Here is a 12,990-nt window from a genome sequence, read left to right as displayed (position 1 = left end):
GGCATTCCACCTCCACCCGAGGGAAAATACATGTCACGCAACCAGGTACTCCGCTTTTTTCTACTGTCATTTGGATCACTACTCTCTGGTTTTATCTGAAATCACTGAACTTGTTCTTTACATTCGAACTGAAGCATTGGATTTTCCTTTTTTTCAATTTTGATCTCAAGTTCTCGTCTTCAAACACCCCCCCGGGAGGACTTTCGTGTATCGATTACTAAACTTGTTTGTGGATGAAGGTCCCTTCACCCCCGAGGAAAAAAAGAAGTACTCAAGATAGAGAGGAAGGGCATCGTCGGGAAAAGAGTTCTGTAGAAAGAGACGAGTTTAGAGAGAGGAACAATTCCGTCGAGAGAAGGGAGTCGTATCACAGGAAGAGGTCACAATCGAAAAGTTCTCAAAGAAGATACAGCGAACACGAAGATGAGCATTCCAATACAATTATCCATTCTGACAGGAAAGAATATTCTCAGAAAGAGAGATCACAAAGGAGAGGAGGCCGATATGGCGACGAAGAAGTATCTGTTAGCAAGACGAGATCTTATAATGCAGAAGAACGTTCTGGCAAAGGCCATAAACACCACAGGCATTCTCACCGGCATAGAAGGTCATCCGGTCAGGATCATCATTCTTCTGACTGATTTGTATATGTTCTTAGAGAACTTAACTGAGCAAGAATATTTGCAGAAATCAGTTTGTGTTGTAAAGACTGCAAAGATCATGAAACCAACATTTATTTTTACGTTTTTTTTTCATGTCAAAAATCAAAGATCAAGTTCCAATCAGACCAAAATGAGTATTTACAGTGATCCAAAGGGAAACACAAATGGCAAAGGGGACTTCTTTATTGTATCTTCACTTTCTTCAGTCTTTGCATAAGGGACTCAATAGAGTTTTGTATCTTGTTGCCTTCGATCTGCCTCACTACCTGAGACGCCTCTCGTAAGTTCTGAATCCCTCGGCCCAAGTTCGCAATGGAAGGGGCTGAAGGAAGAGATCCGGCTGCACATTCGATCCCATCTCCGTACACAACCAATCCCGTACAAGTTGCAAGGCTGGCCCCGAACGTCGCCAATGGCAGAGCACGGAGAGGTCTTGCTTGTCTTTTCCTCATTATTTCATAGAATGCAGTTCTCATGGCAGAGAAACTCGTCTTCTCGACAGAAGCAATGAGGCTATGGGTTACTGCTCGGATTTTCTCGGCGGATAGAGATGCCTTTAGCACGGAAGTTGATTTGGCTCCAGAGCTCGCAAAACCCGGAGCCATCATCACTTTCGATGGACCCATTACCTTACTAAAGGCCAGCGTCATTACCTTCTGGGTATGTGTCAAGAAAAGATTCAACGAAGATGGGACTTTGAAAGTTACAATCTTCATGAAGGGAGAAGCAGAAATTGCCTTGGAGAGTGATGAAGCGCTCCAGAGAGCAGTTGCACCTGCACCGACCGCTACCACAGGTTTATCAGATAACAGTCGTTTCAACTTTGAGTTATTGCTCTTATTGTCATCATCATCATCAATGCCTGTTAATATATGTCCAGACATATCCTTCACCTCCCGAGGAACACATGTATTCCAATGCTTCCTAAGACCAGCAAGGTTGCTAGCATCTACTATAGCTACTATAGTCTTAAACTTTTCAGCCTGGTTTTTAAGTAGATCTGCAATAAGGGCATAAGATTTGTCCTCCGATGACAGCTTTGAAAAATCAACTTCAATCAGGCTCGAACTTCCCATGTTCTTGATGGGTACACGACCGGCGTTGTTCAGAGCAATTCTTAGACCTTCAACTGCAATCTGAAATATATAAACCTCAGAAACGATCTTTGCATCCACGGCTTCCCCTCTATTTACATCAGACAGCATCTTTCTGGCATTGGCTAGAGCTCTACCGATAAATGGGAGGTCGTTAAATATATCATGGAGGTCCACAAGCAAGGGATAAATCGACTGAGCAAATGATGGAACCGCATAATTCTCAAGTGGTTGAATCTCATTGGGTTCACCAGCTGAAGGGCCAAACTCTTTACTGAGCTGGTTAATATGCGAAGATAGCAACTTCAGCATCCGTGCCTGCACTTCGTTGGTTATAAGAGACCTCCTAGATGTTGATAGTACATTAGAGCCAGAATACAGTGGAAGGAAACTATTGGCTAAGCCTTGCAACTTGTTTCCTGTCTCGAATTCTCCGGAGGAACAATCCATGGCAGAGATATTGACAAAGGGAGATTCAAGTACCATAAACGACGAACCAACCTGCTCAGCCATCCTCTTGGCAGCTAAGTAATGCCCGTTAAAGCTAGTCCCGAAAATCTCCCTTAAAACCAGGATCCCAGCAACGCTCTCATAATTTTCTTTGTTGACCTTGTCCACGAAGCATTGTTTAAGCACTTGAAACGCTGATGTGGGAACTGAATCAGTGGAGCCATCTCCTAATCCACTCTCCTCATTCTGACTTTCAGCCATGGCTGATTTATCGACTTGAACCACTACTGCATCAGGACGGACTTCCTTGATAAGACACTCGGCATCTCTAGCAGATCTCTCAGACAAATTCTGCGCAGAGAGTATGTAAATTACAGAATCATTCTCCGGGACTCTAATGGCAAAGACAAAGTTTTTTGTGCTTTCGGGTACTGAAAGTCTGCCAACCAACTCCGACGACCGTCTCAGGTCATCGTATTTCCACACTGAAAAAGGCCACAAATTTTGCAGACTACTCACGAAACCAGAAGCCACCATGATTGAGTTTGCCTCCAAAAACAAAATAATAATCCAAACCCAGTTAAATCAATTCTAAAGCTCGCACCTTTCTTGTGTCACCGCAATACATCCCCCAGTTTCCCAGTCATTCTCGGAAGCCATACAGGACCAAACAAAAACCTGGTTTTCCACTGCAGTGGAGCGAACCACAGCATATAATTTCAATCCCCTGAATCAAGTAGGACGTGACACCGATACAGAGAGAAAATCGCTCAACCGAAGGAAGAAGAGATTCCTTCTCCAATACAGAGATCAAACAACCGATAACCACATCGATGAAGCATCCAGAAACAGAGCGATGAATCCGAAAAGAACCAGAGGAGAAGATTCACGAGGACACACTGCTTCCGATAGAAGGACAACTTGTAAAAGAGAAATCTATGGCGAAGACAGCGAATTGATTCCAGATTAGGGTTCGCCAAACTTCAAACCACTTGTTCTGCGCCTCTTTCCCCAATTCTCTGCGACAAGACTCCTGGTACAATAACGATGAGTCGGTATATAATATTAAGCTCCGATAATTATTCAGGGACAAATAGCCAATCGAATTTCTAATAAATATTTTTTAAATAAAAAATAAAAACAAACAAAAAAGAAACCTAATCTGCCAAAAAAAACTTTATTAATTTATTAGTGTATACAAAATTTTACTTATGTAATTATTCCATCTTTAATAATAAGTGTGTGCGTGGGATATATCTAATTTTTGTAATATTTTTTATCCATTTTTGTTTTTGTGTAAAATTTATAATCATTCAATTTTTATTAAAAGCTATTTATTCTTAAAATATTTTTATATTCAAACCAATTAAATTTATTTTAAAAAATTATCTTTAATTAATTTTTAAACTATATCATATGATCATATCAAAATACTGAATATAGATTGCATATGTTCAAATTTATATTCGATTTACATTTTTTAATTATTATTTCATATAATTCTATAAGTATAATTGATTTTTTTGTTATATTTACATGATTCAATATAAAATTAAAAGTTGTTTTTTTTGTTATTTTTAATATTTTGTTAAGATTATTATATATTCTCAAAACCGAACTGAATTAAAATTATATCGGACTGAATATAATATATTAACCGATTAATATATATATTTTTATAAAATTAAAAACCGAACCGAACTATTTTTTAGTACAACCCGAATCGAATAGTGAAAAGTCCACCCCTTTTTAATCAATCCATCTTCGTCGTGTGTCCTTGGTCAATGCTTATTCCACCAATTATAGTATTTAATGCATCTCCACTTATGGACCACATAATATACTTAACGTGGATTTCTCCAACGCCTATTTAATAAAATATTAAATATAACAACGGGACACAAAATGAAAAGTTTTTTTCTCTTTTTCCATTTCAGTCTTTACCACAAAATAAAACACCACTAGAGGTGGTCAATTCGGATTTCGTTCGGTTCGGTTATTTCGGTTATAGAAAAACTATAACCATTCGGTTTTTATATAAATTTCGGTTCGGTTCGGTTCGGTTATTTTTCGGTTCGGGTTCAGTTCGGTTTTGATAAAAAATTCAATTTTCCAACAAAATTATCGGTTATTCTCTCGGTTTTTTCGATTATTTTTTATTCGGTTCAGTTCGATTTCAGTTTCGGTTTTTTGGGTTTAAGGAAATCATAACCGTTCAGTTTTAATGTCGGATTCGGTTCGAATACGGTTATATCTTATTCGGTTCGGTTCGGCTCGATTATTCGGTTAATAATGAAATGGCCACCCCCAAACACCACCATTAAACTAACAATAATAAATAATCCGAAAAGGTTATTCATCTAAAAAGTACATAGAGAGATATTACAAATCCAAACTATCCTATTCTTTATAAAAGAAAATTTTAATTTCTACAATAACATACATATATATATATATATAATAAATATAGCCCTATTTTGATTTGTTTTACAATAAACATTTAAAATAGTAAATTAAAATTATAAATATATTTTTAATTGAATAAAAAATTAAGATATAATTAATTTAAATATTTTTACAGAATTAGAAATTCATTTACATTGGTAGATAAGTGACAAATCTAACCATTTCGGGTGTTGGAAAACGCTTATATTACATATGGAATGGAAGCGAAAGAACCGAAACAGAGGACTTCTTCACAGCCACCATCACCCTCATGCCACGTCATCTGAGATAGCTTCGCAGCCACTCATGCTTCGGCTTCCCACCAAAATCCTGGCACCTAATTGGTCTGTCAACTTCGTAAATGCACGTGTCCGTGACGGACATGAACGGACACCTTTTTTTTTTTTCCTTTTTCTTCACTAAATTTCTAAGAAACGCTAAAAGACGGTGTTGTGAAATCAAAGCAAATTAATCGTGCAAGAATAAGAGCGCACTTCTGTTAGGAACGACACCGACGGATTCTCTCTCTCTCTCTCTCTCTCTCTCTCTCTCTCTCTCTCTCTCTCTGCATATTCCTGGCATCTTTACTGCGACTGAAGCCCGAGGAGATTTCTAGATCCTGTCGGATTCCTGAATTTGAATCTCAGGTAGGGAATCGAATTCCTCTGGAGGTCGAGGTCTGGATCTGGCTGAATATATTAACGTTTCGGGGAAGAGAACATGATCGGGGAAATGCCTTGCTAAGCTGATCATTCTTGTCGAGTAAGGTCAGTTTGTTCGATCTAAATTCAGATTTCGAATCTCCGAGTTCGATTTTTTTTTGCAGAAAGCTGGGATTTTATGAACCATGTTTGGGGTTTTAGATCCATTTTCTGTCTTTTTTTTTTGTGAATTATGGTGGTTTAGTGTTTATGAGATCTGATCGTGTTATCTCGTTTGGCATTCAGGAAGATTATCTCACTCTTTGATCCAGATATCTTTTGTTTTTATGTCGAACTCTGCGGATTGATAAATTTTTGGCTTCAGTTCTTCCGAAAGCTGAAATTTTCTTATGCGTTATGAGCATTAGGTTGAAAATAATCGATTTAGGTTGCATGCTTTCTGTTCTGAATGCTCTTGATTGCGGTTGCTGTTTTCAGGTTTAGCGCGGTCTATAGTTATCAGTTTGGGGGAAGGCCGATGAAGAACGGGATGATGGAGTGCAGCGTATGTCGTTCGAGAATTGTTTCTCCCACTAGCAAAACTGTTTCAAGGGCTTATGACAACCACAAGATCAGGGTATCCTCAAAACAACGTGCTCTCAATGTCCTTTTGGTAGTTGGTGACTGCATCCTAGTTGGTCTACAGGTAAATTGCTTTGGTTTGACTTTGTTAAGACCAACTCTGAATTCTTTTCCATTGGCGTCAGGACCATATGTCAGTGTCTATTGTGGATCAAGTTAAGAAAGTATATGTATACTTCTACAATGTTATCTTGACGATGCTGCCTGATGGCTTTTGTTTATCAGTTGCAGTGATATCCAAGTTTATAACCTTTTGTTTCACTTTTTTTAATTTCATCGTTTGTGTCTAAAATCACTTATTTTTATTTGTTCCTTCCAGCCTGTCTTAGTTTACATGTCTAAAGTGGATGGGAAATTCAACTTCAGTCCCGTTAGTGTCAACTTCTTGACGGAAATGACCAAGGTTCTTTTTGCAGTTGTCATGCTTTTGTTCGAGGTATGTTTCTGGATTGACTTCACTTCTGGAGAATAATGGATACCCTTAGTGGATAAGTCAACATAGATATGGACAAGATCTGAACGAATTGGGTTCATAATCTCGACCTAGCCCATTTATGTGTCCTGTTGAAGTGTTGTTGTGTTCCAAAACTTTTCCTCATCTAAGACTAGTTGGTAGGTGTTTCTTCTGTATTTGGACATGAAAGGAGTTGAATGATGGTCAAAAAGGGCTTTGCTCTAATGCATTTCCAGAGTTGGGAATCAGAATGGTGATGTACTGGTAGTGAGAGGCAAAGAGGGAGAGGGTTCACATTCACTTTTCTATATATAGTTAGTTTTTTGGTTTTTCACTTATTGCTTCCTTTCGTCTCTCCTGCTTCCCCTTGAAGAACAGTTGGAGCTCTTTTGATATTTTACTTTTATGGTAATTTTTAGGCTAGGCACCAAAAAGTTGGAGAGAAGCCACTCCTATCTTTTTCAACATTCGTCCAGGTACCCCTTTCTTTGATTAATCAAGATTCTGATGTTGTGCTATTGGAAAGTTACTGCTGTACAATTGCATTTTGGCCTATTTTAAGAGTTTCTTATTGTCAATAGCTAGCTATATGTTTATATAGTTGGTAAATACATATCTCTTCCTGGGTATCACTTCGTTTTCTAGATTTCATAAGTTCATGTAGCCCTTTTCTTTTATTGAGCGCTTCAAGTTAAGGCGTTTTTGACGAATCAGAAGTTTGGATGATTAATCGCATAACATTGAGCCATTTGGATAATGATGCTCAGTGCACTATAAGTACATTTACAATGCTATTATTTTTCTACTAGTTGATGATTACAAAGCTTTACAAAGCAATGCTTATCCAAGCACAATAGTTTGCATTATAGATGCTGCTTGGCAATTCTTCAATACATCTAATTCCTTCATTTTCTATGTTGTGCATATCTGCTGCATCACTATATTTGAGTTTAAGAGCTTGAATATTCATAATGTAGGTATTACTTACGAGAGCTTTTTTTGCAGGCAGCTAGAAACAATGTGCTTCTTGCTGTTCCAGCTCTTCTGTATGCTATTAATAACTATCTAAAATTCATCATGCAGGTACACATCCTTCTTCTTTTTCATTTCATATGTTATATCGTCTTATTAAGTTATTTAAGATGATGTGATTGAAGGCATCAATCCAAATGCACCTTACTTTTCATAAGGTCTGCTGCCGGGGGTTTTGGTACTTCTGGTACTTAGGGTCATGGACAGTGTTTTACTCCCCTAGCACCAGAACATATGCAGCATTGTCTGTTGTGCCTTCTTGACTTACTTTTAGTATAATTGGATTACATGGAACCTTAAGTGTTTGCCGTAGAAATTGGGTGATCAAGGCTTTGGAGTATCTGCGGATTTGATATGATTCTACAATGTAGGCCATAGACAGAAATCTTTAGCTTTGAGTGCATCCTGGAAACCAAACTTCATCCCATTTCAGCTTCTCTTAGTTCTGTATTGTTAATCTCTCATCTTTGCTTCTCAGTTTCTACGCATGCACACTAAAGAGTAAATGATTTCCTTCCTTCTTTTTCCTTCTTTTGTTTTCCGTATTTCCCTTTGGACATTTCGTTTACGTTATTGCTGCCTCTGGTGATTGTGAGTCTCCTGTGGGATTGGCCCCTGAATAAAATCGTGTACATTGTAATTAGATTGTGTACCGCACGATATTAAGCATTAGTGATGAAAAAACTTCCGATCTTCCTTTGAATATTGCTATGGTGATTTATCTACATCAGCTAGCACATACTAGATTTTTGTCATTCAATTGCATACATTAAATATAGTATCTGATTGCCAGCTGTATTTCAACCCTGCTACCGTGAAGATGCTCAGCAATCTAAAGGTTCTGGTGATTGCTGTTCTGTTGAAGATGATAATGAAACGTCGTTTTTCCATCATACAGGTTAGGTTGCTTCGTATTCTTATTTATTACATAGCATTATTCTTTTCCTGAATTATTCAGCACTATTGTGGAAGTTTGCTTTTAACCTTATCACGGAGTTGTGATTGGGCATATTATTTCTAGGCGCTGATGTCATGCTTATCTTTATATATATCGTAGTGGGAAGCACTTGCTCTGTTGTTGATAGGGATAAGTGTAAACCAGCTGCGTTCTCTACCTGGAGGTTCTACTGCTTTAGGCATTCCTGTTACTACGGGGGCATACATCTACACCCTGATCTTTGTAAGTTATTATAGCGGATGCTTACGTTTGTTCTTCTCGGATATATACTTATATTTGTCTCTAAGAACCATTCTTGTATATTGAGGGTCTTTTGTGTCCTACCCATTAACGCATTAAGGAAAATTTGTTATGCATGTCAGAGACTTAAACAGCAATTCATTATGCAGGTCACTGTTCCATCTATGGCATCTGTCTTCAATGAGTACGCTCTGAAGAGCCAGTACGAGACAAGCATTTATCTTCAGGTTAGACTATGTTCGTGCATATTATTTTCGATTTTGTGCCGAGGAAATGATATGCTTGTAGTTCTCCGTACTCGAACTGTGGGTCCTCCTTGGATGGGGCCTTCTATAATAAGCGCTTGGAATCTCTTGAGGGTTGAGTTGACTGTGGTGGTTTACAATCTCAAGCACGATGCTGTAGCTATTAATAGGAGTTATGTGGTTTTATTGGCTGTGGTGTCAAATTTCAGGACCATGTTGTTCTACTTTTGCGTTCCTTTGTACTTTATCTGCTCTAAAATGACGGCGTTTTCCCTGGTGCAGAACTTATTTCTCTATGGTTATGGTGCAATATTCAACTTTCTTGCGATACTGGGAATGACCATCGTTAAAGGTACGAGAAAATTTGTAGTTGTATGGAAGCCAGATGAAACACTCGAAACAAATTTAGTGTTATAATAGTTTCTGACAGCTTGTGAGGGATGAAATTCCTTATAGTTATCATAATGCACTGCTAAGGAAAAGCTGTCCCAAAATTCACAGGCCCTAGCAGCTTTGACATCTTGCAAGGACATTCTAAAGCTACCATGCTTCTCATATTTAACAATGCAGCACAAGGAATTTTGTCTTCCTTTTTCTTCAAATATGCAGGTAATATCACACTCTGTTTTGTTAGATTCTTTTGCTCATTGGGTTGGTTCTGGATGAATCTCGACACTGGTTCAGTGCATTGGGAAAGTTGTGAATTCACTGAATGTACTTGGTTGATTACTCTGTAGAAAAGTTCTCCGTGGATATTAACTCATTATTTTGTGGTTTCAGATACTATCTTGAAGAAGTATTCGTCCACTGTTGCTACAATATTTACCGGAATAGCATCTGCAGCTCTCTTTGGACACACTTTAACCATGAACTTTCTCCTGGGGATTTCTATTGTCTTCATTTCAATGCACCAGGTAAATCCATACGAACAGTTTTCATGGTTGGATCGATTAAACTTGGGAAAAACAGGCTTAATTCCTCCCTCTTTCTGCCCAATTTTTGTGCAGTTCTTTTCACCGCTTTCAAAAGTCAGAGACGAGCAGCAGAACGGGAAGCTAGAGTTAGTTAATGTGCCAGATGTTCACAGGTCGTGGATTATTTCTTTCTTTGATATCACGGCGTCCGATTAGGAAGACGCTGTGTCAGATGAATGAAGCCATGTTTTTACACAGTTTAACTTCCTTTATTCTTCTATTTGTTTGCGGCAGGGCTAAAGACGCATTCATCAACATGGCAGCGGGAGCAAATGAAGAGGTGAAGAAGAACACACATTTGTTCCTATCTTTTTCTTTTGTGAAGCTTACATGGCAGTTGTTATAGTTTGTGGCAATTTATTTGAAGATTGTTTTTTTTTTTTGAATCATATATTTTATTTGTTTTGTTACATGAACAGGCCACTCACCGCGTTGAGGCAGATGACAGAGCGCCGCTTCTTCCCAGATAAAAAGTTTTGCTTAAAAAGAGTACGTCGTTAATTTCTTCCTCTCTTCCAGCTTTGTGATAATATTTTGTACGATTCAAGCTCCCCATAACAAACACCATCTAAGATAATTAGATCCATAGAAGAAAAAAAATATCAGATTTTTGCTTAATCACTGAATTATAATATTCAAGAACTGGAATGAACCCTAGGCAGCAAAAGTAGTAGCAGTATCTATCATCTGAATGCTAAAAACAGAGCATGCCTGTATATATTTATCATGGTTTGTTGCTGCAGGATTTTAAATTCTTTTGGCCCGGGATTATTAGCCAGAGATTTCGGATGGGAGTCTATTGGGGTTACAAAATGCAAATAAACTTCATGCAGCCGCTGCTCAAAGACTCTCTCTCATATCCGAGTCAATACTTGGTCCAAGAACAACCTTCTCTATTCTTCTACTTGATGACACTAATATTACTGAAGGAGCTCTCCTCACGCCTTCTTTTAAAGTATTCGGAATCCATTCCTCACATTTTTGGATTATTTTCTTTTTTTGGAAAAAAAACAAAACAAAACACCATGTTGCTGTTCTGCTTTTTTGTGTCGTTCATTTAAATCAATCGAAAAATTTATTCCTTTTTTACTTTTTTTTTCTCCCTTGGACTACCCGGTTAACTAGCCGGTTTGAGTAAACCGAGATTCACATTCTCTATCGGCAGTCCACAGATTAAGGGCTGCACGCTTAATCTTCTTGCCGACTTCAGCTTTCCACAGTCCGGTGTCCTCTCAGTGTCTCCACGGTCCATCTGTTCAGAATTTCAGATGGTGAGCTCAGAATAATCATCATACGCAGAGGAAGCTTTAGAGGACAGACTTTGTCCATTCTTCTCTACTGAACTGTTCCTGGACGCGTTTCTCGCTTCTACTGATGCCATGTATCGTGCATTTTGGAATCTTTTCCCCGGGGCACACCCAAAGGGTAGATCCCCTTCTTCCTTAATCGTCCTCCTCAGTCTCATCATGCCTCTTGTCTTCACACCCATCCCCGTTGCCATTTTCTTATCATGATCTGCTCCTTCCTCCTCCTCCCCGGCTTCAGAATTTATGCTATCAGCTGAAGTTTCAAATCTCTTGTCAGATTGTTCTTTGACTGGACTTCCTTGGGAAATGCAGTGTCTTAATCTTCCAAGCACCTCATCCAAAGCCTTATTTCCCAAACAGTCTTTAGAATGGTTGGGAGGAGACATCAGTAGTTCATAAAACCTGTTTACAGGAATATCATCGAACGAAACTGTGGAACAACTAGCTGATTCACCCTTCAAACTGGCTGGCCTGCCTTCATTTGTCTGGTCATGCTTCTCTCCCGTTTCTTCTTGACCACATGACAGAGTAGCATAGTGTTCCCAGTACCACGGGAAACCCATAAGGAAATGGCTGCATACCTGTTGTCACATGAATCTTTGTTTGTCAGAAAACTTTTCTCAACCACATTAATTATCAGCTAGTAATCATTCCGAGTCATAAGTATCACTGGCAACTGAGTGTTAGACAGTTTTCTACACGTAGAACCAAGCATCCAATGACAAGGACCCAAGGTTGATGATAGTGAGGAGGTAACACTAGCACCAAAGCTGAAGTCCAATCTCAAGAAAGAAAATTCAAAGAAAGATACAAGGACATATCACAGATAAGAGCACATAATGAAGAATCTATCGACTATAACAAGGGCGAGCCGAAAAGCAAAGGAGATATCCAACACACCTCGAAGGAAAATCCATTCTGTAGGGTACGCAACCTGTTAATCAAGCCACTGATGGAAACTGTAATCCCCTCAACCGTCTCGAGAGTGGTACTGTCATGTCTTTTCGAAATGGCTCCTGATGAAAAGAGCCTCACCCCTGATCCCCTACCATTTATATGTATACACATAAAACTCCATCAACAAGCAATTCACAAGTCTCCATTCCATTGTGTACTGCAAGAATCCTTATAAAATAAGAACTACTAATCCAGGTTATATCTTACATTACAAGAGCTAGATATTAAATTCAAACCCGACAAGCCCTAAACTCAAATCTCGTTCAAATTCGGAGCACTACAGGCTAAGAAAATTCCAGAAATATCACCCCGTTGACTGGTGTTGTCTTAAATTAATGAAAGTATAGAGGATAAAGGTTTGTGCTTTATACCCTTTAGCCTCAAACCCTGCAACGGATAAACCCTTCCCTTGTACCCTTCTCAGCCACCAATCAGACAGAAAAACCTTAACATCCGAAAACGAAGCCAGAATTCGCATGAGAACAACGCAAGTCGAAGAGAATGAAACCGGACACATAGGCTCTTGCTTCTGAAAATCGTAAAGAAAACGAACCGAATTCAGGGACTGGACCGCAGTGCTAGCTCCGGCGGAGAAGGGAGTTCGGGCAATCGTGTCGTGTGCCGGAGAAGAAATCGGGTCGGGTCGGGTTTGATAGCGAGAACACGGCGATCGCGGGGCAGGGCGACTCGATGATTTTCGCTTTTTCGCCATTGTCGTCTTCCATCTGGCGGGAATTCCCATCATAGGGCAATGCAGTTATGGGCCGATGGGGCCTTTCAATATACTCAGCCCAATAATATAATGGGCTTTTCATTTAAACCTCTGTTCGTGTTTCTTGTTCGAAATTCGATCACTGGGGACAATACAATAGTAACAATACCAAGCGTT

The 12,990-nt window shown here is 39.0% G+C and overlaps 4 protein-coding genes across 5 annotated transcripts in view; 2 read left to right on the top strand and 2 right to left on the bottom strand.

Moving 5' to 3' along the window:
* Positions 1 to 747, top strand: part of LOC104802303 (U11/U12 small nuclear ribonucleoprotein 35 kDa protein) — a 3,305-nt gene extending 2,558 nt beyond the window's left edge. The window contains exons 9-10 of one of the 2 annotated variants that reach the window (XM_010525836.2): positions 6 to 45; positions 240 to 747. In XM_010525836.2, coding sequence (XP_010524138.1) covers positions 6 to 45; positions 240 to 641 — 442 coding nt within the window. In that variant the 3' untranslated portion in view covers positions 642 to 747. Of the gene's footprint in view, positions 46 to 239 lie in introns of both variants that reach the window. The other variant, XM_010525835.2, reaches the window with a different exon arrangement.
* On the bottom strand, positions 718 to 3,247 carry LOC104802304. The gene has a single exon (XM_010525837.1). It carries the CDS (start codon positions 2,741 to 2,743, stop codon positions 845 to 847), a length of 1,899 nt encoding a protein of 632 aa, XP_010524139.1. The 5' UTR covers positions 2,744 to 3,247; the 3' UTR covers positions 718 to 844.
* Positions 3,248 to 5,123: 1,876 nt separating this feature from the next.
* On the top strand, positions 5,124 to 10,926 carry LOC104802300 (CMP-sialic acid transporter 2). Its single transcript, XM_010525832.2, has 15 exons — positions 5,124 to 5,418; positions 5,791 to 5,998; positions 6,254 to 6,370; positions 6,808 to 6,864; positions 7,394 to 7,471; positions 8,214 to 8,318; positions 8,478 to 8,600; positions 8,768 to 8,845; positions 9,146 to 9,215; positions 9,365 to 9,472; positions 9,644 to 9,777; positions 9,871 to 9,950; positions 10,072 to 10,117; positions 10,257 to 10,326; positions 10,581 to 10,926. Exons 2-14 carry the CDS (start codon positions 5,831 to 5,833, stop codon positions 10,305 to 10,307), a joined length of 1,215 nt encoding a protein of 404 aa, XP_010524134.1. The 5' UTR covers positions 5,124 to 5,418; positions 5,791 to 5,830; the 3' UTR covers positions 10,308 to 10,326; positions 10,581 to 10,926.
* LOC104802302 (protein EMBRYO DEFECTIVE 1674) lies at positions 10,794 to 12,848 on the bottom strand. Its single transcript, XM_010525834.2, has 4 exons — positions 12,655 to 12,848; positions 12,473 to 12,546; positions 12,045 to 12,189; positions 10,794 to 11,725 (listed from the first exon to the last, which is right to left on the bottom strand). The coding sequence occupies exons 1-4, from the start codon at positions 12,844 to 12,846 to the stop codon at positions 11,102 to 11,104; spliced, it is 1,035 nt and encodes a 344-aa protein (XP_010524136.1). The 5' UTR covers positions 12,847 to 12,848; the 3' UTR covers positions 10,794 to 11,101.
* Between the last annotated feature and the right edge of the window lie 142 nt (positions 12,849 to 12,990).

Source organism: Tarenaya hassleriana, unplaced genomic scaffold, assembly GCF_000463585.1.
Source record: "Tarenaya hassleriana unplaced genomic scaffold, ASM46358v1 Cleome8, whole genome shotgun sequence".
In the NCBI taxonomy this organism is placed as follows: domain Eukaryota; kingdom Viridiplantae; phylum Streptophyta; class Magnoliopsida; order Brassicales; family Cleomaceae; genus Tarenaya; species Tarenaya hassleriana.
The sequence above is the reverse complement of the archived record's forward strand: the minus strand, read 5'-3'. Positions and strand labels throughout refer to the sequence as shown.

Coding starts and splice junctions, on each gene's coding strand:
- LOC104802302 (XM_010525834.2), bottom strand. CDS start 12,846: ATGATGGGAATTCCCGCCAGATGGAAGACGACAATGGCGAAAAAGCGA. Junction 12,547..12,654: donor CGGTCCAGTCCCTGAATTCG/GTTCGTTTTCTT, acceptor TCGGATGTTAAG/GTTTTTCTGTCTGATTGGTG. Junction 11,726..12,044: donor AGAATGGATTTTCCTTCGAG/GTGTGTTGGATA, acceptor ATGTGACAACAG/GTATGCAGCCATTTCCTTAT.
- LOC104802304 (XM_010525837.1), bottom strand. CDS start 2,743: ATGGTGGCTTCTGGTTTCGTGAGTAGTCTGCAAAATTTGTGGCCTTTT.
- LOC104802300 (XM_010525832.2), top strand. CDS start 5,831: ATGAAGAACGGGATGATGGAGTGCAGCGTATGTCGTTCGAGAATTGTT. Junction 8,846..9,145: donor AGACAAGCATTTATCTTCAG/GTTAGACTATGT, acceptor TCCCTGGTGCAG/AACTTATTTCTCTATGGTTA. Junction 9,778..9,870: donor TCTTCATTTCAATGCACCAG/GTAAATCCATAC, acceptor ATTTTTGTGCAG/TTCTTTTCACCGCTTTCAAA.